At 41.1% G+C, this 23738-nt stretch overlaps 1 protein-coding gene and 1 long non-coding RNA gene across 3 annotated transcripts in view; one reads left to right on the top strand and one right to left on the bottom strand.

Annotated features, from left to right (window-relative positions):
* Nucleotides 1-5181, bottom strand: part of LOC125328904 — a 114787-nt gene extending 109606 nt beyond the window's left edge. For both annotated transcript variants that reach the window (XR_007204942.1, XR_007204941.1), the window contains exon 1: nt 5078-5181. This is a non-coding gene — a long non-coding RNA (uncharacterized LOC125328904). The remainder of the gene's footprint in view (nt 1-5077) is intronic.
* Nucleotides 5182-11127: 5946 nt separating this feature from the next.
* Nucleotides 11128-23131, top strand: LOC125328930 (inducible T-cell costimulator-like). The gene is made up of 5 exons (XM_048310222.1): nt 11128-11261; nt 16855-16893; nt 18184-18522; nt 19984-20093; nt 20684-23131. Exons 1-5 carry the CDS (start codon nt 11204-11206, stop codon nt 20765-20767), a joined length of 630 nt encoding a protein of 209 aa, XP_048166179.1. The 5' UTR covers nt 11128-11203; the 3' UTR covers nt 20768-23131.
* The last annotated feature ends 607 nt before the right edge of the window (nt 23132-23738 follow it).

Here is a 23738-nt window from a genome sequence, read left to right as displayed (position 1 = left end):
GGAACAGCCTGTTGCATGTGAAGCAGGTAGTGTGGGAAAGTAGATTTAGAACTTAAATCTATTAAATATATACAATGAAATATAGTAATATAAAAATATGCTTATGAAATATGCATAACTGTATATTGAGTATGCCTGGAGGCTTCCCTTGCTACTTAAACCCACGGTCTATTATAAAAAAAAAACTCTTGACAAAACCTGTCACTTATTCAGCAATACATTGTCTTGACTCTATTCTGAAGTAAAACCTAAAAATTATCAGAAAATGGAAGTGTTGCCACAGTTTCTGTCTAGTTGCTAGAAAATATTTCCATGTTTTGCTAAAGTGCTGCTTTCAGTCTTTTCAGCATGAAACTGATGCATTGATGATATGTGATCGCTGGAGATACCTTGGCCCTTTTGTAATAAAACGTTTAAAAAGAATACCCCAGCAAAATTTCAAATAAAGAGATTTTACAAGCTCTGCAGAGTCCTCTTTTGTTCCTGCCCTAATTTCTTCACTTAGGTTTGTATGAGTACAAGGCCAACACTTTCCAGTGGGGGTGAGTTGATGCAATTAGTCACCTTCACTTAACTAGAACTGTCCAGAAAGCTCATACAGAGAGTGCTCATCTATTGAAAAAGCCTCTGTGCATGTGTGCAATAAAACCATGCATGCTAAAACTTTCCTTGGGTCAAAGTAACACTTTGTGTTCAGCACCAGAGACAGGAAGGAGAAGAGCCACTTGCCCAAAGGCTGTGGTACTGCTGGGAAGTGAGACACGCAGGTTGCTGCTGCCCAATCCGACACCAAAGGCAAGAGAATGCCTGGAGCACCGACTAGTCTCACTGTCTGCACTTTCAGTGGAAAACTTCAAAGGCTGGCAGGCCTTCTTGATTTCTACTGATAATCTGTAAAAGATGGCAATTTTGTATTGATACAGACTGGGAAATTATTATCTTGAAACTTTACAAGTCTAATAACAAATGTATGAATTTTTTTTGTTTGTTCCATTAAAGTCCTTTGAGATTTCTAAAGAGGATATACCATTATCGACACTGTCCTGTTACAGCATGGATCCGCAGCAGATTTAGTAATGAGTACTGTGAATCTATGTCTTGCAACAGAACTAGGAATCACTGCTTTCAACAATTTTCAGACACTTAAACATCCTTTACCCAGTAGATTTTTATGACAGAAGGAACAAATAAAACCAATAAGCACCATTCTTTTGTATGCAAGCAAGATCTCTTATCTGAAAAATTCATCGGTAACTCTTATCAATGATTTAGGTGCTGCCACCTACCAAGAATTAGTATTTTGAATCTGTTTCTGGCTGGAGCTTTATCTGTGCTGCTAATACCGTGTTTAGTTTTTCTTTTCCCTTTCCAAGTCACACACATACTGCAGTCATGCATCTTATTTGTACTGTTTGTAAGTAGTTAAACATGAGGTATCATAGCTCATCTTTTTGAAACTGGCAAACTACGTAGCAGGCTGTGCTCTTGGCTTCCAGCTCTGCTGCAGTCACTATTAACTCACTGGGAACACCAAAATACACTCAGTTCTACTAATGCCTAACATCTACTGATGATGAAGAGCACAGCAGCAGTAACTCTTTATTTCATATGTGGTAACATTATTTGCAATAATCAGGAAGAGTACAATATAAATGAATACTAATAGAATAGAACCTGTTCTACAGTGTCCGTAGGCATCATTCAAGACCAGACAGAGCAGGCAGGGAAAAAAAAGGTGGGAATGATGCTAAAAGACACAGCAGCAGCTGTCCACTTCTCAGCAGCGTCCAAGAGCAGATGGCAGGAAAGAGTATACAACCAATGAAAGCATGCTATGAAACCTCCCTAAAATACTGTTCCAGCCCTCCTTCACCAGCGGCTCAGGAACTTCAAAGGGTGGTGTCTTTGTCTTCAACAGCCACAGGGGATTTCTCTTCCAGGAATTTACCCTTTCACTTTTTGAAGTCCTGTGGACTTTTGAGTTCACAGAAACAAGGATGATCAGCTGTTCTGTATTACAGAAGAAATGGAAGAACTCAAAGCAACGCAAATAGCCTTGAAAAACAGTGGGTAAACCTAAATAGACCAAAGGGGATCTCTGGAGTAGTCTTCAAAGTTTGGAAACAATGAAATGTTTCTTTTCATAGTGGAAAGCCAGTTATGTTTCCATATCAACTAGAACAATTTGTACCTGTCTGATATAAAGCTAATAATAAAATCACCACTTTCTTCTCTGTAACCACTAGCACTAACCACCTACTTATGAAATTGTAACTAGAAGGAAAGATGTAAATGGCCAAATTAATCTTTTCCCCTTTAACTATTTTTATTCTTCAAGCAAAAGAAGCACCAAAACAGTCCGTCATTCGAAAACTACAGAGCCTTCACTGATGTCACTAGAAAACACAGTGTAACCACAGAACCACAGCAACCCAATGAGAAGTAGAGTGGTGCGACTGGCTTGCTTCCTTTTTTTTTTTTTTACAGCTTTTTTCTTACCTAGCAGGGAAGGGAAAAAGCCAATGGCTTGTGGAGGTACATGCCTAAATCAATATAACGTGAATCCATGATCTTGTAACTACAGAATCCTGTATTTGTTGATTGCATGTGTAGCAAGACACCCAGCATAAGAAGTAATACATTTGTACCCTCACCATCATACTGTGAACACCAACAAAACAGCGCTTACAGATTTCTGGGTCACAACCAGCAGCCCCTAGCATCAGGCAAGAGGTGAGTCTTAAAAAGGAACTGGGATAACCAAGAGGAATACAATCACACCCAATAGTACCTTTGATGAGTTACACAGCAGCATCTGAGGGCCACTTTTGTCAACGGGAGCCCAGTTCAGCTGAAAAAACAAGCATCAGCTGTGAGGCTGACCTCTGTGGTATGTACTGAACACATCTTCACTGCTCATGACTTTGCAAGGGCCATACCTTGCCTCTGCTGCTGACAAAGTACAGCAGACAGACAAGGGATAAAGGATTCTAGCAACCAAAGAGGGCAGGCAACAAGAAGAGATGACTTTGAACTAAAGAGAGGTGGGACACATGCATGTGACTTTTCAGTGGCCACCTGAAACAATGGAATAAGCACTTGATCTATAAACAGATCTACAGACAGAAAACTGAGATTTATCACACCGTATTTTCCAGGGCTATCTGATGAGACATAGCTCCACTCCTGGCCTGGCAGCAAACGAAGGCAGCTCCCAGCCAGAAGGGGGGTCCTGAGGAATTCTGAAGTTAGGTCTGGCCGCAGATGCTAATGTAACATTAATGTTTAGTAGCAGTATTAACACAGTGAGAATGGAGAAACACCAACTTCCACCTTTTCTGACAGTCATCTAAATTCATGAGAGTATAAATGTAAAGGCTGTACCAGATGAGAATAAAAAATCAGAGGCAAGTATCTTGCCTCACAGATAAGCATCCAACAGCGGGTGCTTAGTGAAGAATATAACATGAGGAAAAACATATGGTAATGCTATCCTGAAAGACTCTCATAACCTACAAAAGTTTTCAGGTTTAGGGCTTGTCTGGTTCTGACGAGGAGGCAGAAAATACAGGATTCTGTAGTATCTACAGGAACAGTATGGACACCTCTATTCCCCTAGCTTCACTGTGCTGCAGATGCTTGACTTCTCTGGATATGGGTGTGCTTTGCTGTGGTTCAGTCAGGATCACATGAGGCTACAGACCCAAATGGAGCAGCAGTTCAGTGAGGACAACAAAAGCCCCCTAAGCAAACATTCACTTTTAATGACCAGTAACCACAGAGTGGAGATCAAAGAGACCCAGCGTGTAAAGCTTGTTCTTTTCAGTCAGTCATGGACAAGCAAGGAACTGCTCATTCCTATCCACTGTGTATATATCTGCCCGGACCAACTTAATAGTAGCTGGGAACAGCTTAGACTGAGCAGAGTTTACTGAGGTTTTATTCTGAGTACAAGGGTGGATTAGCTACTGGGGAGCTTGTCTGAGTGAACTAGATACTTCCTGCATTGACACTGATACTGTGATCCTGTTACAGCTGGTTTGGATAGTTCACCCTGAACTGTATTGAGAGTACACTAGAGACACAAAGCACCTAATCAAAACGTGAACCTGGCAGCTGCAGAGCTCGTTCTTTTTGTTCCACTGCTGTGTCTCCCAGGAGCGGAGAAGTGCATGGCAGCTGGGAACTTCAGTGAAGAAATCTAGAGTCTTTACATGACAAAGGCCAATTCACCAGAATATCTTATGGTGATCTGCAATGTGATCACTGTGGTTAAAGTCATGTTTTAGAGTAGTCATTTCAATCACACGTTCTCTAGATAATACAGATATCTGATTTATATTTTTTTTTCGTTTTCATTGTAATTATTACTGCAAATTCTTTTTTTGTGTGGTGACAGCATCCAAGCTAGCTGCAAGAAGTGTGCCTAGACCCCTCCATTACAGTGAGATCCTGAAGCACACCAAAGGCTTTAAGGCTCTGTTTCACTGGGTTAAAAGTGCTCTGGGACAAATAGCAAAGACATCAGAGAGGTTTATAGTCGGCTCCTATCCTCTTGCAGGAGAGAATTTGGTCCCGGGTTAACTCGGTTACTCTGAGTGGCAGCAAACTCTGGTGAGTTCTGTCTGGCCTCGGGGGAGTTCCTCATTCACTCTTCACTACAGCACCTCTGAGACCACATCAGCCACACACTTGTAGTGGTTCCCTGAAAAGTGACTTCTACTCAAACTTCATTACCTCTCGGCCTTTCCCAGCCTGCTGGAAGGATTGTTTTCACAGCTTGTTCTTTCTCATAAAATTAGCAAGAACACATAAACAATGTTCAACTACCTACAAAAAAGACCAACCCCCCTTCTCGGCTATGTCACTTTCAAAGCCTCCTGAGCCCTAAGAAACTTGCTCTGTCCCTCCAAACGCAAGCATTGGCGACACTGACATTGCACTGCTCTCTGCTGTGCGGTTTCAGAATTTCTTTCTGATGAAAATAAAAAAAAACCCAAACCCCTTTAAACATAAAGCCACGTGCACGTGAAGAGGCTCGTGTGGGATTCTAGGAAACCACAGAGAGCAGTCGTACCTTCGTGAGGGCCGAGACCGGGGCCATGCAGGGTGACCCTGAGGGGCTGCACTGCAAGCCAGGAGTTCGGCAGTGCCGAGACGGGGCTGAGAGCGAGCCCCCCGTATGGCACCGGCACCACGGCCCCATCCGCCATGGCCCGGCCCGATCCCGCACAGCCCGGCCCCCTCCGCACAGCGGCGCTCCCGCTGCCACCTCACCCGCCCGGCCCGCAGCGCCCCCGCGCGGCCGCAGAGCCGCCCGCGGCCGGGGTACCCGGGGCTCGCCGGGTTCCGGGGGCTCCGCTGCAGAGCCGGGGTGCGCGGTCACCCGGGGGTATGGAGCTTTCGGCCACGGGTCAGCAGTGCTGCTCCCCGCATTTCACAGCGTCCGGGTGAGCTCAGCCTGAAAGGCAGCTCTTGGAAACCTCTCCTGCAGAAGGGGAAACAAATCCTTCACCAGTCCCTTGCGGCAGGAGCCCGGCGCTGACACAGCACTGCAGGGTACCCAGCTTTGGTTGTCTTTGCTCCGGCGCCTATCAGAGGAGTGCGGCTGGAGGGAGCGAGGGATCTCACCTTTGCAGGTGGGAGTACTGCCTTCCATAGCCTGCATGTACAAGGCACTTTGTTCCTGTGAGATTCTGAATGACAGACACAAAATAGAGACTTAGTTACATATTTGTGATTTCATTGTTTTTACTCCTCCAAATCCACCAAGGCCTGTGCTGTCTAAGCCTAGCTCCAGTTAACCACTAACAACAATAGTGAACCCTGACTTAGAGACACTTGAGAAACAGGGTTTCCAAAAGCAGTTTAAGTCAGCTGGGAAAAACATGTGTGTGTCCTCAGCCACTTCAGTGTTTCTAGAAGTCCAAGACAGGGTTGTGCTGCTTCACCTGTCCTTGCAATTTTCAGCATTAACTTTTCATTTATCTCTTATCTGCAAGATTGCATCACAATTTTGGTGACTGTTTCTTTGGAGAAAGTTTCTCTTTGTTACACTGCCAAGGCAGTGGTAGCAAGAGTTTACCTTTAAAAAGTAATCACAACAATGCTGAGATAAAAACCACACCACAAACCCCAAGCATCACCACAGAACATGGCTCTTTCCCTCCTAACTCCTCAAAGGCAGCTGACCAGATAACCACATAGTAGGAGTCCCCACCCTACTGCAAACTTTGAAAGAGCTGGGGTGTGAAAATTTTACAAAACGTGTATAATTTGTCACTGTCACACCTAGGAGAACTCCTATGGTCACCTAGCTCATCTGCATGTATCTGTCATGCACTGCTCCCCCTAGTGCCAGACAGTAACACTCTGGGTCTCCAGGTTTGCACTTCACTCGGGTTTTACGTATTTGCCATCCGTTCTGAAAGACCTCCTTTCCAAACCTAGATATAAGGGGCCCTGTAAAAAAGTCCTACACAGCAGCATGTTGGCCATAGGGAACTGCAATGGCTTCAGAAGATCTCCTTCTCCTTCTGGAACACTGCCCATGAACACAGGCTATCTACAACCCTCGTATTTTCCTAAATACCTCCTGCACACTCAGGCATATGCCAATGAAAAGTACCTACTGCTCACAATCCTCTTCCTAGTACAAACTTGAAGGGCAGGAACATGGTCATTACCTTTGTTGTTGGTGTTTTTGAAGACAGTAGACTTTCCCCAGCCAGCCTGTAGGTCTGCAGTCCACACCACCAGCACATGCACATGAGCTCCACTGAGCCCTTTCTATCTACACCCCATATCCTGAAGAAGTGTACGGTACCTCTTTTAGGTAACTGTGCTGCAGGAGGGACAGGGCTGGATACACAGAGGCAGAGAAGTTCCTAAGATCAGATGGAGACTGTCTTTTCCTGGGTGGCTCTCAGTTGCCTTGAGTCAGCCAGTCCAAAACATTAGTCCCAGGATCTGAAGCAGCATTTAGAATCATAGAACAGTTTGGTTTCGAAGGGACCTTTAATCACTATCTAGTCCAGCCCCCCAGCAACAAGCAGGGACATCTTCAACTAGGTCAGGCTTTTTCCAGGGATGGGGCATCTACTGCCTCTCTGGGCAACCTGTTTAGACTTGACTGAATTTCCCACTTAGCGCCTGTTGACTGAATTTATAGGTCAATGCCCTTGCAAGCCTTAGAACTGGGCTAAACTCCTTAATATACTTTTTTCTTCTTCTTTTAGGAAGCTCAGCAGCAATTAAATAATCTCAAGCATCATCCAAAGGAAAAAAAAAAACAAAAAACAAACCCTAAAAAGAAGTTATTAATGGGGTAATTGAGCTTGCATCAAGAAGCAAAGCCACACATAAACCCACCCCAAAGGGGACTGTCTCATTAGATCTGCTCTGCAGGGAGGTCTTTGCCCGACTGCTGAGCTGGCTGGGCTGAGCCCCAGTAGCCTCCACTGGCACATCGATGGAGAGAATATTACAGGATGCCCACAGGCCTGGGGGAGAGATCAGACCAACATATCAGCAAAGGAGGCATCAGAACAAACGAGGGAGCACATGAGCTGCGTTTCAGCTGAAATCTCTACATCCTGAATGACTGCAGCTTGTTTACACACCTAATGGGGAGTGGTGCAGATGGGAAGTGGGATTTAAAGCCATTACAGAACTTTAAAAATAGCACAGTGAAAGTCATTGTTCCCCTTCTCAATTAGGAGGACAGGAAATGGAAACGCATGTGTGTAGAGGCTTTCTGCTCCAGCCCTGAGGGAATGACCTGGAGTCATGAGAATATAGGCCAGATATTGAAGCAAAGAATGAGAAGCAGCAGGAGACAATGGAATATAATTTGTGTGGATAGACTGTAGCAGTCTCTGAAGAAAGAATTGCAAAACATTCTACGGAGAGAATATTTTTTATTGCTGTGGGCAACTGCTCATTCATGAGCAGAAGTGGAAAACTGCTGGTGAGATGGAATAAGAGCCTTCATTGAACCTTGGTTTCACAGTGAACTATGCAGTATCATTTTGCTAACATGGACATTGTTTTGAGTGATAACAGTAAGTATGTGATTAAACAGAGCAAAAAAATATATACATCATACACACAGGGAAAATCTTTGCTGCGTCCTTGGGGAAACTGCAAAAGTGTTGTTTTCCAAGTTACTTGGAGTTAGAAGGGAGAAGTACTGAAGACTGTGTAGTAGAGAATACTGGTGTATGGTCCAAGGGATGAGCAAGCCGGTTTCTCTTTGGAACTGGGTGTACTACTGAATGCATTTTTAAAGGCACGAAAATTCACATAAGGATTTTCCAGTTTGTAAACAGTCAGAAGCAAGATGATAGGAAAAAAAGGAGATTATCACTATAGGGTAGCATTTGGAGTAGGACATGAAGAAAGAATAGGGCATGGGGTGAAGGAGAAGCTACATTCCAGACGGGAGTTACTGCACATGGTGAAAGGAAGCTACTGCTTGAGGAGCAGGATAGTCAGGGACTGGGGGACAGTCAGGTTGGAGGAGGAAAGAAGTCGGCTCTGAGAGGCGTATGTGGATGGGAGAGTGAAAATCAAGACACAGAGAAATGAAATGAGTGAGGATGGAAAAAGGAAACACGTGTTTGTGAGCAAAAATAGTTACGGTCGTGGGAAGCCTGTGGAAACAGACGACTTGTTCCAGGTGTTTAACCGTAACCAACCGTAGTATTTAGAAGAAACACTGCTAAATTGCAGTAACAATATCTTTGTGAAGTACGTAAGTGCTGATAGGGGAGCAAGGCAAAGATGGAAGGATTGAAAGGCAGTGGAAGAGTCCCTGTTGGTGTGGGACTAGAAGGTGAGTATCCCTCACACTGAGTGCAGAGCTGGACTTTGTGTCTCTTCGCTTGTGAGTGTACACTGTGAGTGCCCCAGGCTCTGCCGGCTCATCATCCAATACGCCTGAAATCACTGTTTAGATCAAATTTCAGAGTGCTGCCAAATGTACCCCAAAGTATTCTCTGGGCTTGACCCTTTTGAAATAAAGAGATCAGTGTGTTCTGGCCATCCCAAGTGCCAGGAAGCAGAAAAGGAGAAGGTGTAATTGTTGACTTGAAGCCATAATTATAGTAAAGAGACAGGACTTGACATATACAAACTGGACAGTGAGACTTTCTTCAATTGCGGTAGTGAGATGTATACCAGTTAAGCTATGCTGGTCGCTATTCTTCCCCCAGAAGTGAAACAGATGTGTATTAATCATCTCTGCATTGGTGTAACTGATACCATCAAAGGGAGGGAGGGAAGGAATAAGTTGCTCCAAAATAATTATATTGGTTAAAAAAAAAAATCCTCTGTAACAAAATTACTTTCCTAACAAAATGTTTGAATTTTTAAGAAAGACAACAAATTTTGGAACCCTAACAATACTGATTTCTTTTAAAGCTTGTTTTCATAAAAAAATAGCTAAAACTTTGCACATGGAGTACATTCCCTACACCTTTATTGGCCTTCCCAGTCAGTGACAGGCTTTGTAGAGACCCCTTCCTTGGCGTGCTGTCACCATGCTCTCCCAAATATGTGTGTAGGAGTACTTGACACCTGATTCTCTTCCACCCTTAGTTCTGTAGCAGCAGCAGCTCTTTTTACTGTAAGCTTTTCCAGGGGCCACTCTTATTTGGGGGGCAGTAAAGGTCATCTCCCAGGAGAGGGTTGCTCTGTTCTTTCAGCACTTCCCATTAGTTTTTATGGGGGATAGAAAAGATGATCCTACTTGGAACCTCAGTAGATCCCAACATGGTTCTTAACTTCATAGGCAAAGCTGAGGAGTCAGATGTATGTTTTGTGGGTTTATCATTGTTTGAACCTCCATATACTTTTGGGCTTTAGAAGTAAAAGCATACTGCAGAAACTTTCTCTACTTCGAGTTCCTTAATTTTGGTCTCAGAGACTTGAGCTGAAAATTAAGATCAACACCTGACTTGACTCAGATTTAGCTCTGAATGTAATTTATAAAATGGCATAGATTACCAGGGCTTTGAAAAGATTTGAAGAAAGTAAAACTCTGCCAATGTCCATTTGAACAGATCTTTAGCAGTAACAGTGAAAGAAATTAAATCACTTTTTGAAGAAGAGTAAACAAGTGTGAGGATTTATTCACACAGTATAAAGTAGGAGTGAATCTGTAACACAGTCCTGTTATTTACCAATTATTTGACCACTACAAGGACTCAACCCTGGCAGTGTCTGTCAGGCACCACTAGCAGTCCTTTGTGGTTTCTCTTTGTGCAATCAGAAATGTGAATGGTATCTAGCATATTGAATATGGTTTATAAGCTGTTTTTCTTGCATATTTTCTGCACTAAAATTAATATTATAGACATAAATAAGCAGCCAGGATTAAATGATTGCAGAACATGTTACCAAGGGTCCTAAAACATTCCCAGAATAAAGATGGGTAACAGGCCAGAATAGAGTGTGCTGCACAAAGGCAAGGAAGAGGGAAGGAGAGAGTCTTTTGACCTGAGGCTCTAGGGCACTGAGTCAGATCTCCTCTCACAGAGCCACATGAAGTTTCTCATGAAACTTCAGGCAAAACAAGCCTGATCTCCAGGATGGAAGTCACATAGGAGTGGATCTTTTACAAGTCACAGGGCTGAAGGGATCTTTCTGCAATTTGGCCATGTTCTTCCCATGAATTTCAGGACCAGGACACACGAGAGACTCCTACCCCATTACGAATGGTTTCCACCATTCCACATAGAGCCAGACCATAAGTTACATAAAACCAGTTGAAACTGGTGGGAAGAAGCTAGGTTGCCAGTTACAAATATGTATGTACTGTAAGTTAATACTAGTTGCTGCCCATGGGCCAGCTGCAGAAGTCTGCTGTAGATGACTGCAGCCTCTCTCGTGATACACTTTACCAGAAACAGTCTTTGCAAAGTGAACATCAAAAGTAACATCAGAAAATCTTTCATCCTCCTGTCTGTGACAGCAAACCATTAGGTAGGAAAAAAAATTACAGCATTAAACCTCACAGGTATGAGCAACAGCTGATGCTGACATAGCTATAATGTAGTCAGGGGATCAATGTTAAGTTAACAAGTCATTCTGATTATCTGACAATTTTTCCCAGAGCCCACAAACCACTTCCTTTTCTACCCATGTGTTCTTCCCCATCTTCACAGTAGACAGAAGGCTGATACCTCTGTGTCAGGCAGGCATGAAGGCAGTTGCTGTAACTTTCTGTGTCCTCTGCTTCCAGTTTGAAGCCCTGTACGGTGAGTAACATTTTGGGTTATTCTCCTTGCAGTAGGTGTCTCTATAGAATATAACTTAGCAAATGATGGGAGACAGTAAATGAGGCATGATAGCAAGGGGTTAGAGGAATAAAAGTAACAGCTGCAGAAAGACTGCTCTCAACTTTAATATCGCTGGAGTTGGGGGGAAGAGAACGCCTGCCAGCATAGGGCATTTGCTCTGAAACTAAAAAGTACAAGTTCTCATTGTTTATGGTCTTTAGCTCATCTGCTCAGTGTTACCCTTTAGCTGTTTAGATTGTAGTGTTCCAGCCAGCTTCCCTTGATGGATATAAGATCTCATAGCAGCATGATGGTGAATAATAAGAGAAACCACGTTATCAATATTAAACCGGCTCTCGTTTGGGCAGGGAATTTTTATATAAGGAAAAATGTATATGGCATGGAAAACTAGATGAGATCATTTTGGTGCAGGCTTGAAACACAGACTTAAGAGGAAGCATGGTATTCCTGTGCTGTGTTTGAGAAGGTGACAGCACCAATCTCAGTCCAGCCATAAACATGGATGTAGATTTAACAAGATTCAGTGCTTTATATGAGTTATGCAAAGTAAAATATCACAACTTTATCTGTTACCTCTCTGAAACCCACACATTAATGGATCAGGATGGACATACAGATAATAACTGATTAAAAAGTCTTTTTTTCCATAAATATTCTATCCAAGGATTTGTTATGATGCATCATATAAGTAAGATCTGAGATTTAGTGTGCACAGTTGCTAAAAACCATCTAAATATGCTCCTTTGAAGGTCATGCCAAAGGCTATTAAATGCTTCTTTCATACATAAAGAACATAAGCTTTTCAATCAATAAAATCTAGTTTTCAGCTCTTTAGGTAATGCAGATACCTTTTTGAAGCTAACTAATATATGGATAGTATACTGAGTTTTCAGATAGAATGAAAAGGTGGGGGAAATCACAGGAAAGAGTAATTGTAATCAGTTTCTCTGAAATCACTCCTCTAAAGGGAGTTCTCCTTGCAATGTTGTTCTTAAATCTACTAACAAAGAATCCTTTCAGTTTGGTTCCATACTTCTCACCTAGTCAATTTAGCATGAATACCTGACCAGCATGCTTCTACACATGGCTGAAGCTATCTAGAAGGCCCTTCCTTGTGGGAAGAAATAAGCTGTAATTTCAAGGGTGCAAATTATTCCATCTGATACTACCATTTCTCCCTTCTTTCTCACTTCCTTCAAATATGGAGGATAGAATTTGGGCAGGGGACTGTGGAAAGGAGATGACAAGAGAAAGAGACTGCCTGTAAGAAGAAATGGTACCTCTCATGTTTTTTGTCGTACAGTGTTCTCAGCATAACTTGTGACCTATGGCTGTAAATAGGTCACAGGCAGTGATACATATGTGTGCATGTGTGCATTATGATTTGAGAACCCAGTTGTGATAAAGAAATAGTTCATAAGAGCAGGGAGCCTCTCTGTTGCCTGCAGAGAAACACGGGCAATGGGATTCTGGAGTACAGAGCTGTAGGCAGGATTCCATAGCACTTGTGGCCCTTGCTATGAAACATTGCACATGAGCTTTTGCACATCAACATTTGCAAAGCATTATCACTCTTCACCCACGGATCTCCTGTTGTCAATACAGGAGGAAACCACGGTAAATTCTTAGAAGGGCTTCTGAAATGTTATCAACACTGGCTGTTGTTTCCATGGTATATTTTATAAGAATTTCGCTATTTCTCAACATAAATTATACCATAGAAATAATTCAGATTAAAGATGGCTTCCTAGAATAATTCTATCTTTGCCCTGAAGCACTCTTTCCTCCTTAATCCTGGATTCTTGAAAGATAGAAACATGTTAGTTTTAGGCATATGACTAATGACACTAAATTGACAGTGTCATCTTTCAGAGTGGCTTGAAGGGTCAAAACTATAGCAACTTAAAAACTGTATGTAGTTTCATTATACATTTAGTATGAACAAAACAAATGTGTTTGTTGTAAAGCTGGCGCCTGCAATTTCCTTGCTCATTTTCAAAGGCAAACACACACAAGTGAAATTACGCTTGTTCTTTTCATCAGCTAGTTAGTTTTCTGAGAGCTGGGGCAGATAATACAAACAGCAAGAAAACCAAGTAACAGTATTCTGTTCTACCCTAAACCCCAAGTTGAAAAGTGATTGAAAGTGGTTTCTACACTTCTGTTAGGACCAAAATGCGTAACGGATTGGTGATGTTTTCAAATAGTGCTCTGTCTGCCAAAGAGCTACTAGAAAGCTCAAAATTTCAATCCCATTAAAATGAAAACAACACATTTTCCATTGTCCTTGGTATCCAAGCGCACTACCATTGAAATTCCCAAACTTCTGCCAAAAGTCTTTCCTGCTGCCCTGAAGATGAAATTGAGACGGAAATGTACGTAACTGTAAATACACTTATACACGAATGTACACACACTCTCCTTCAGAGTTTAACATAACAAGATGTAACTTTCATACACATGGTAATCTCTTAGATTTATATCTAAACCACAATATTTGTCTTGGCACTCTGCTTCACACCAGGTGAGCCAGGAACAACTCCATGCAACTCCACATTGTGACACTGTTAGGAAAGAAACTAAAGATTTGTTTCCTCTTGTCTCAAACCTTTGTACGCAATTGAATTATCTCTTCTATGAAAAATAACAAAACAGAATCTTGCAGCCACATCTAAGCATTTTTACTGCTGAACCAGTGGAAATCTTCTGTTCAATTTCAGCAATACCATAATGTAGACTTTTATTCACATATTTTTGATGTAGAATTAGGGAGAATTAGTCAGTGAATCTCTCAATATTATTGGATGTTTAAACCCCAGTTTCCTATCTCACATCCCACTAAATGTACATGCATTCTGACTGGAGCTTGGCAAGAAACATCCCAAATGTGTCTGGCCATTAACAACAGAGTGCTACAGGTCCACATGATTACCCTAGGAATGAACGAGTACAAATGGGCACAGCAGATCAGCAGTTAGGCACAGGGAGGGGGAATGAGCAACTTTTTAGTATTCAGCAAGTGCATTTAAATTAGGAGCTGATCTGGAATAACTAGTGAGCTGGAAATTTATATCAGCTCTCACCCATTGTGGTCATCCATGTGGACAATTTTGTGTTTTAATCTCAGGCACTGTTAATCTAATTCTAAAATGTGCCGCCTTTATCCTATGCTAAGCACACTCTTCTACACGGGCGCTTGTTTCAGAGGAATACTAATTGCATCGCATTTACCAAAATGCTCATTCAGAGAAATGTATTACTGAGTCTTTCTTGAAAACAGGCATTTTAGGCTTCTGGGTTGGAGAGAATACAAAACAATCTTTCAGCTTGCCACAAGGTCATATGAACTAAATGCTTAATGACCTCTCTCTGCCCTTTTCCATTAAAAACAAGGATTAAAATCATGATCTGTGACAAACATTTTAACCCACATGGTATGAAAGGGCAATTTCATTAGCTAACAGTCAAATTGAATTCTCAGAGACAAACAGAGAAAACAAATTTGAAGTTGATCTTTAGTGCTCAGAGTAGGGTTGTCCCAGGCTCCTCTGGGACATCGAAGGAATATGGCACCACTTGGCTCTGTAGCTGCCCTGACAGAGTCAGCATCTGCCTTTCCCCTCAGATGACCAGTGACAAATGTAGAGGTTTCAGCTCCAGGCAGATGCTTCTTAAAAGTATCAGATTACCTTATGCATTCATCTTGCTCCCTAGCTTCTGCTGTACATGTGGTTTTTTCTTCCATTCCCTAAATAATTTGTTGGCTGTTTGGCCTAATTTTTAAGGTATGTGCTACCAAACTACAGATGTCAAACTACAGAGCATTTTAAATGACCTTTATCTCAAATGCTGTTCTCATAGCAACTGTTTTCTTTCATCATGCAACGTATAAGTAATTAAGAATTATTTCTTTGTTTGACCTTTGCTTTCAGCTTTTCAGACTATATAACATTTTAAGGGTTTGCACTTTCTGTCTGTTCCTTCAGTGGTTCTAGAGCTGTATTCCACTGTGGCTTGGCAAGTTGTGTGATTTCTCTGCCTTGTCTTCACACCAGTTGTGTGTTTTCTCTGCCTTATCTTCACAGAAGATGCTAAGTACCTTGTCTGTTATCATACACTTAAGTAATAGTCCTGAGAGAAGTACAGATATTAGAACTGTCACTGAATTAGATAAGGGCGCTGACTGTGCACAGTAAACCAAGAAGAATTTGATAACTAGGAAAATGGTAAATCAATCAAGAAGGGATAACAGTTTCTATTGCTCTCTGAGCATCGCAAAGTGTCTTCCAGAAATCTATTAGCTTCTGTGTCACACTAAAAATATTTTAAATGAGTATCATTCATTTAAATGCCCTTGCCAATGGCAGTAACTGGGGAGCCAGAATTCAAAGAAGGAAAAAGCATGAACACTAAAAGATTGAAAGAGTTGAGATCGTACAAAGGTACCCAAAAGAGAATGATCCTATGTTTCTGTGCCCATACAGGCCAAATGTCAAAGATAACAGGTGCCTTGGAAAAAAAAGATTATTTGTTATGCAAGCCGTGCAATACCTGGCACAGCTGGGGACCTACTCTGTGTGGATCTAGACTACCATGTAGCAGTAACAAGAATAGGATAGTGCATCAAAGTCTCTAAGTATTTGCCCTGTATTTCCTTAGCATCATAAAATCCTGTTGTAGGTACATTTCATTCCAAGCAGCATCCGAAGAACTTACTCAGGCTACCAGAAAACAGGAAAAGCAGATAGTTTTTTTCTGTTTGTCTGTCTACTTATCTGAACATTTAATTTTAGGGCACTGCAAAAAGAAAAATTCTAAATGAAACACTATCAGACTGTGCTGTGTTGCCAGTACTATTAACCAATCCAAAGTGTTGCCATACTGTATGGTGATGGAGGCAGCAGTTTAAAAAACAAAACCAGAACAATTATTAAAAACGTGTCTGTGTTCTGGTATGAAGGTCACCTATGAAGAATGAGAGAAAAAGTTGCTATTGGAAAAGGAACTAAACCATATGCATTGCTTGAATGTTTTCTGACTGTATGTATTGGAACATTGTCCAGATAATTATAACATATTTCGATGCAGTGTTAAGCAGTGGGGGAAGCAGAATAAACCTTGATGGAAATGAATAATTTGGTCTGGGAAAAATATAATGCTGGCTCATTGCAAAATCAGGATTCATGAGAAATCAAAAGTATGCTTTTTATTTCGGGCAGATTTCCTCAGTATCTTGGTGAAAGTTTTACTTTCATATCAGTTCTATTTCTGAAGTACACATATTACTTTGCAGAGGTGTTTTAAGAATTTGTGAATGTTATATGTATGATCAATATAAATGCTTGCTTTGGGCATTTTCTTTCTACTTTGATTTTTGTATTTCATCATTTTATCATATCATATGACTTTAGAGTGTAGCACAGAAAGGATCAGATAGGATAATGATACAAATTTAAAAATAGCTTCAGCATCTTAACATTGCATGGCTCAACCCCTGTTCCTGCATTGCTCTTCTTGAATTTTAAACAGAAAACAATTTTGTATTTTTCAGGAGTTGACAGCTGCTCATCATGCCTGTGCAAAAATATAGGTAAGATGCATTTGCCTAATTTGGTTTATGGTTTTAAGTGCCTCTCTACATCAGAAAATACTGCCCTTGAAGAAAAAACTCTCTTTTTTTATTGCACATTTAAACATATTTTTGTCTGAGGGAGTTTTCTGTGCTATTGGTTGCTGACTTTACAAAATCAAATTGTGAGGTAGCAGGACATCTTCGGTCAGTTTACTTTCTTTGCTTCTCCAAGAAGTTTGTAGAATGAGAGTTGCACAACATCTGAGAGTTTTTCACAGAGATTTTGGGAAGGTCAAATGTGATTTCTGGCTTTCATGAGGGTGCACACACAGAGAGACATTTGTTCTCTATGCCTTCCATTATTTGAGCGATAACGGTTCTATAACCATCTAAGTAATTAGGTTGAAACTTTTTGTCATGCCTCAAATCACAATCTATGCCACAAAGACAAGTCAGGTCCTGTGGTTAAGGCAGTTATGTAGGAGCTTGGGGTTCACATCCCATTTTAAATTTTCAGCTACATCATCAAACTGGCTGGGTGGCCAAGCCCAGAGAGTGGTGGTGAATAGAGTTACATCCAGCTGGAGGCCTCTTAAAAGTGGGGTTCCTCAGGGCTCAGTTTTGGGGCCATTTCTGTTTAATATCTTTATCAATGACCTCAATGAGGGCTGCATCTTCAGTAAATTTGCAGACGACACCAAGTTAAGTGGATGTGTTAGGTTTAGTTGTGGGCTTGGCAATGCTAGGTTAATGCTTGGACTTGATGATCTTAAGCGTCTTTTCTAATCTAAATGATTTTATAATTCCGTGTTCAGTAGGGTACAGATTATGAACCATAACCCAGAGATAATTATTATCATCATCACCATCTTTGTCCCAGCTGTTTTATCTGCGAATAGGACAATCTGACACTGAGGCAGGGATTATATGTCTATACAGTGTTTGGTCCAGGGGGCCTTTAAACAATATCTAGTAACTGATATTGTAAGTAATATTAATAACTTTATCATTTACTAACTTTAGTAGCAAGTAATATTATCAAGGTCACTGATCTAATGCTAACAGTAACCTCCTTAGAGCTGATAATAGGCCAGGTCTCATTTATTTTATCAGTAATGTCTGACACAACCAGAATGATGAGCTGGTATCTCATCATGAGGGCTGCTTTCCACAACCAGACCATTCTGAGTACCTACATGCCTTAAATTACAATCACATGGTTCATTTGTTTTGTTTAAATGAGTTTCTTAGCACTTTAAGGATTCTTTTCACTGCTAGGTGAGTGACTAACTGTTGTCATGTCTTCAGATCAGCCCCATGTCTCTGATCCCCAGGTGATGGTGGAATTTGAAAATGGAAACTTCAATTTCACATTCCCCAACCCCAAAAATGTGAGCGAGTTCAGCATGACCCTCTTCAAAGGGAGTGAAAAGAAGAAAATCTGTGCACTCCATTTGAGCGAAGAGAGAGTTATCGCCAAGAGTAATGTCAGCTATTGTCAGACACAGAATTCAAGAAGCAGCACCACTTTCATTCTTAAAAATCTGGAAAAAAAAGATATTGACATTTATACCTACTGCCTGGAGATATTCTTACCCCCTCCTTACATAGATTGCTGTCTAAGAGAAACCTATTTGTACATCCAAGGTAAGTTTACTTCTCCCCTCACTTCAGTTTACTGATAAGTAGATGTTGGGCATAGCTATGCTGCAGTGAATAATGTGACTTGAGTTTGCACAGCTAATTACCAGGCAGCTTAAAACTACTTAGCAGGGGGCTGGTAACAGTGGAGCTGTGTTGGCAGACTACTCAGCATGTCCTCTCTATATTTATTCATCTTCTTGGGCAGGTTTTGCAGGCCATGCTGAGCTTTGCATATTGGTGGTGGTACCCAAGTTAGCTTGACTACAGCTTCTAGAATACTGCACTCTCACCTTTGCCTGCAACAGCAATTTGCCTTGTCCATTTTTCAAGCTGCTGAATATAAATGTTAAGATTAGGTTTAGCCAGTGGGAAAAAGATCCATTCTGAGAGCTATCTTCATATGCCTAGGATTAAAGAAAATCAGTTGTCAATATCCATACTAGCTGTGGTATATGGAACTCTGTGATGCCATTGAGGTGTGAAGAAGATGGTGTTCATCTCTCTGAAGCAGACCTTCAGCTTTAGAGCCTTCTTAGAGCAGAAGAGATACATGACTGCTGAGAATTTTTGGCCATTTACTGAGAAGGGCTTGGACTAACTCCAGAAGACTAACTGCCTAGGCTTTAATTTTGACCTGGATTTCATTCAGTGGCTCTTCGGTATACTAAAATGAAAGGGTTAATAGTGGTTTGACTCACACCGGTTCTTGGTTCTCCATACAGTTCAGTTGCAACATGGTACTGCCTGTTGTCCTTCCCTTGCTTTCTTTTTCTCTCTCCCAGCACCAGGAATAAAGAAAGATAGAAGCTGAAATGCTAAGGCAATTACATGGTTGGGTCAAGTTATCTCTCAATCCTCTCTGAATTTAAAAACCTTCTCAGACTCAAGCTGTGACATTTGGTTTTGTCTGCAGTTTCCATTTCCACTTTTATGGATAGCCAGATGCTCGGAGTTTTTTCTAAATGTTTCACACCCTGTCATATTTTCTCCCAGATCTGGGCAAGGGTAATCTTGAGTACCTCAGCTTGCCTTCCTATCCAAACACGACTGCCAAAATCTATCCTTCTTTTGTCCAGGCTGCCCTTTAAATCACCTGTGGTACTTACTGCATATAAGCTTAAACCTTGTTCAGATCTGAAACACCATGTTGGAGGTTAGGATTTTTCTGGTTTTTTTCTTTTTTTTCCTCAGCATGTTCTCAAGCCTGGCTTGGTTTCTTTTCAGTCTACACTTTCAGCACTGTGTACCAACAGTTTCACCTCCCTTCCTGAAAAAATGCCATCTTCTGCTTCCTGCTGAATACACTTTTCCAAGGTGGCAATTCACCTCAGGAAAATCCTTCTTCAGAGTTCACTTTTGCTAATTTATTTATATGAAGAGGGAAAAGAATTTGAAGTTATCTGTTGAGGCAAAAATGAAAATTATCAGTAATGCCTTTTTTTTTTTTTGCCTCCTCATCTTCAGATAAGGAGGACTGCTTTTCACTAGGACTTGTGTCATGGATAATTATTGGCCTGATCATTTTTGCCATTTCCTGTGTCTTCTGTGTTGTAGCCTGTTGCTTAAGGAACAAGGTAAGCAAGGATATGAGAATATGCAGAACCCTCCTTCCAAAGGTCATGGGTGGGGAACAGGCACATACTCACTCAGCATGTGCTCGGTTTTTTGACAAAAAGACTGAGTTGTTCATTTACCACTGGAATTCAAGTAATTGATGACAGCAGCTCAGATTTAATTTTTCTAAGACAGAATTGTTTATTGATTTAATGGTTTGGAACCAAAGGAAAGAGGAGAAATGCTGCACAGGTCAGCAAAATTACTTTTTTGCTCTAAGCAGTTCACCTGATTGTTTTCTTTAAGGGAAAACAATCATCAGTGGAGCAATTCCAGCACTGTTCTGCTGCAAAACCACTTAAACCAAGAACTATTTGACTCAGGAAAGAAGGAAGACCATGGACATTAGCTATTCTTTTGGGCAATGTGTGTTTTTTATTTTCAGTTTGTTTTATTCCAAGTTTTCTATGTGAGTTTGACCTGTCTATTCTGACCTTAATGTTCCCACTGAAAACAGTCAGAATAACTGCCCTACTTAATGAGCAAAGGCAGGAGGGGCAAAGGTAAGTGACCACAAATTAAATTCATGACATTTTCTCTCTGTTGGCAGAATCAGAACTCCAACTCCCATGAGTACAACAGTGAATACATGCCCATGGCAGCAGTGAATGCAGCTAAAAAACCAAGAATCTGAGGTTGTGTTAAGTCTAGTTGTACTTGTACCTCTACTTGTGTCTGTTACAAGGCTTTCTCTGGGAGGGAAAGAACTGCTTGTTGTCTCTGCCATTGATTCTGGGTGGGTGGGTGACTGGGTGGGACTGTTACAATAGCTTCTTAATGGAGTTCATGTTGCCACGTTGCAGGAAGACAAAATTAAAAGCAAAATCTCTGGAAACCTATTGAGTCATAACGGTGGGCTGTTTCCTAGAAATGCCACCGCTTCACATCTGTGCAAAGTACTGATCTTATGCATGAGGAAGAGGTATAAAACTGTTCTGTTCAGATTCTTGAGATGATGCATGGCACGCAAAATCTCTGTGGTGAAGCGATTCACTAGATTTACTGAGTGTTACTGGCTAAGGGCAAATATTCTGCAGAGAACGAGGAACTTCCTAACTACTTAAGCCCTACAGAAGCTACTACAGAAGCAGATTTGGATACAGAACAGAAGCAGAATTTGGACTGATTCAGACATATGGTCTCCATTACTATTCTAGGTATAAGTTGCTTGTGGTGTGAAAATTTTGGAAGCGGAGTTTTCCAGCTACTAGAACCTGGACAATGGGAAATCAGCATTTCTCCACCTTTCCCAACCTCCCTTAGCTCTTGTGATGGCCCTGTACTCAGTCATGTGACACCCACTGTAGTACTGTTCTGAGTTGTGTTTTGCTCTAGCCTTGTTCGTGAACTGGCACCCTGCCTGATCCACTGACTCGGACATGAAATGATAACAATGTGTTAAAGATGTCAGCTTTTAGTTGAAGAAAATGTTAGATTCCTGTAGTGCTGCTACAGAGAGAACTTCTATTTTCTAGTCTCCTTTATGATAAACTTTCCACTGAGAACAACAAAAAAATACTACCTCCAAAGCCAATCCTTTGGTACAGCCATACTGCCATGTATTGCACATGCCCTTTTGTTAGGGTTAGTTTAGCAGGGGAACAAAACCTGAGAGAGTATAGCAGAGACTTCTCTGTGACACACTACCTCAGGTTATGTGCATCTGCATTTTTCATATTTGTGGTATCAACACATCTTTGCCATTCACATTTTGGGGCTCCTCTTATTTAACTAAATCCTGAATGTTTTTACTAACAGAGGAATATATTACAAGATGAATATATTGTAAGACTGCAATTGCTCCTTAGCTCAGTTCAAACTTACAAGATGTGTCCCTAAACTAGGAGGCACGATCTCTCCTGTTGATGTCTTGCAGCACAAACACAACACAGTCCTATGGCCAGTATATTCATGGACTCTGCATTGCAATTACCTTCCTCTTGTGGTTTGATATGAGACCTTTACAACTTCCCCAGTGGGTTTAATGTTTACTTGACCTGCCTCAAATTGCTCAGAACCTTCAGTATGAACGAAATGATCAATCCTTCATGCTCCATGTGAAATCCATCAAAACTCTGACCATAAATGACCAGCTATGAATCCAGCCTGCACATCTTGCCAGAGACCTTTGGGCTGCTGGAACCAGAGCAGTACAATGATTCTGAACCTCTTTGTAATACTTTAAAATACCCAAATATTGGTCAGAGGACACTACTGAGAAAGATACATGGCCTGCTTGTCTGGAAAACAGAAGGCTGGTTTCAAATTTGATGGGGCAAATGGGGACAAGGAGGAAATAAGCTGGTACATCAAGAACAGGGTTCTCCTCAAGAAACACCCGGACACCCTGAAGTACTGCAGATAGAAGGTGCAAACTGCTAACTGTGACATTAAGCAAAGGAAGATGAGTAAAGCACCAAATGTGGTGGGGATTGCCAATTGCACAGCCCTGCTCGGATAACCAGCTCCTAGGCAGAGATGGAGAGGGGAACCCTGGTGTGTTGGGTCACATTACATTCTCTCCCACCATTCTTTGACAAATTACCTGACCTCCCCAGCAAACTAAGCATGCCTCTGTACATCCATAAATACATTGATCTCACCATTTTAAAAAAAAATTCATGAAATTATTGTGTTTGAAAATTATTGGTGAATATATCTAACATCTACTACCTATGAGAAGAACTGGATGCAAGATCCTATGTAAGAGTGGAGAGTCCTATCCCCTAGAATTTTTCACCAGACTGAGAAGGAAATTCAAGAAATTAAGAGTTTCTGAAAGAAGGAAAAACTTGAGGTTTGCCTTGGGGTGCTGCTGGATAAAGGACAAATGATGAAGGTCTGAACAAGGCAGTTCAAAATACATACATCCTGCACTGGAGAGATAAATGATTTATACTCATTATAACAAAGCTTGTGGAAGTCTCGGGTTCCATTACTCCTTTCTTTTTGGAAAAAGATATATTTTTTCTTAATAAAACTTTTTTTTATAATGCTATATGTGTCCATAAGAATGTTCATGCATGTATGCTTGTCATGTGAAAGAATTAAGCTCAATAATATCCACAGCACAATGGGGAGGCAGTGCAGGGCAATTTATCCTTGTATAGCATTTTAGTGGGAAACAGGAAAAGGACTAAGGAAAAAAAAATATTAAAAAACTGAAACCCAGAAATTTGGACCTGTATCTAGGCAGTGAGGTAATGACACTATTTGCATGTGTTTATTTCCTTTTATTTGCATGAGAAAGTGTTTTTTTCATATTATTCCATATCTTGTTCCTTTCCTTTAATCTCTTATGCAGTATGCTTATAATGTCCCAGATTATTCTGGGATATTTTTCAATTTCCTTCTGCCATTTTCCAATACCTCCAAATCAAAAGGAGCTAGAAGAAGACAAAGGATGACAGAATGAGAAAAAAAAAAAAGAAAAAACTATGTAAAAATAACATGAACTGAGTCTATAGACGGTGTGACAAGAAAGGATTAAAATAAAATAAAAAATAACAGTCAGTAAGACTAAACAAAAAACCAGATATCCTAAAAGGTCATCATTTCAAAAAGTAAAAGCTCTTTTTGGAAACTCCCAATTTTGAGAAAAGACC

Source organism: Corvus hawaiiensis, chromosome 7 (genome assembly GCF_020740725.1).
Source record: "Corvus hawaiiensis isolate bCorHaw1 chromosome 7, bCorHaw1.pri.cur, whole genome shotgun sequence".
Classification (NCBI taxonomy): Eukaryota; Metazoa; Chordata; class Aves; order Passeriformes; family Corvidae; genus Corvus; species Corvus hawaiiensis.
The sequence above is the reverse complement of the archived record's forward strand: the minus strand, read 5'-3'. Positions and strand labels throughout refer to the sequence as shown.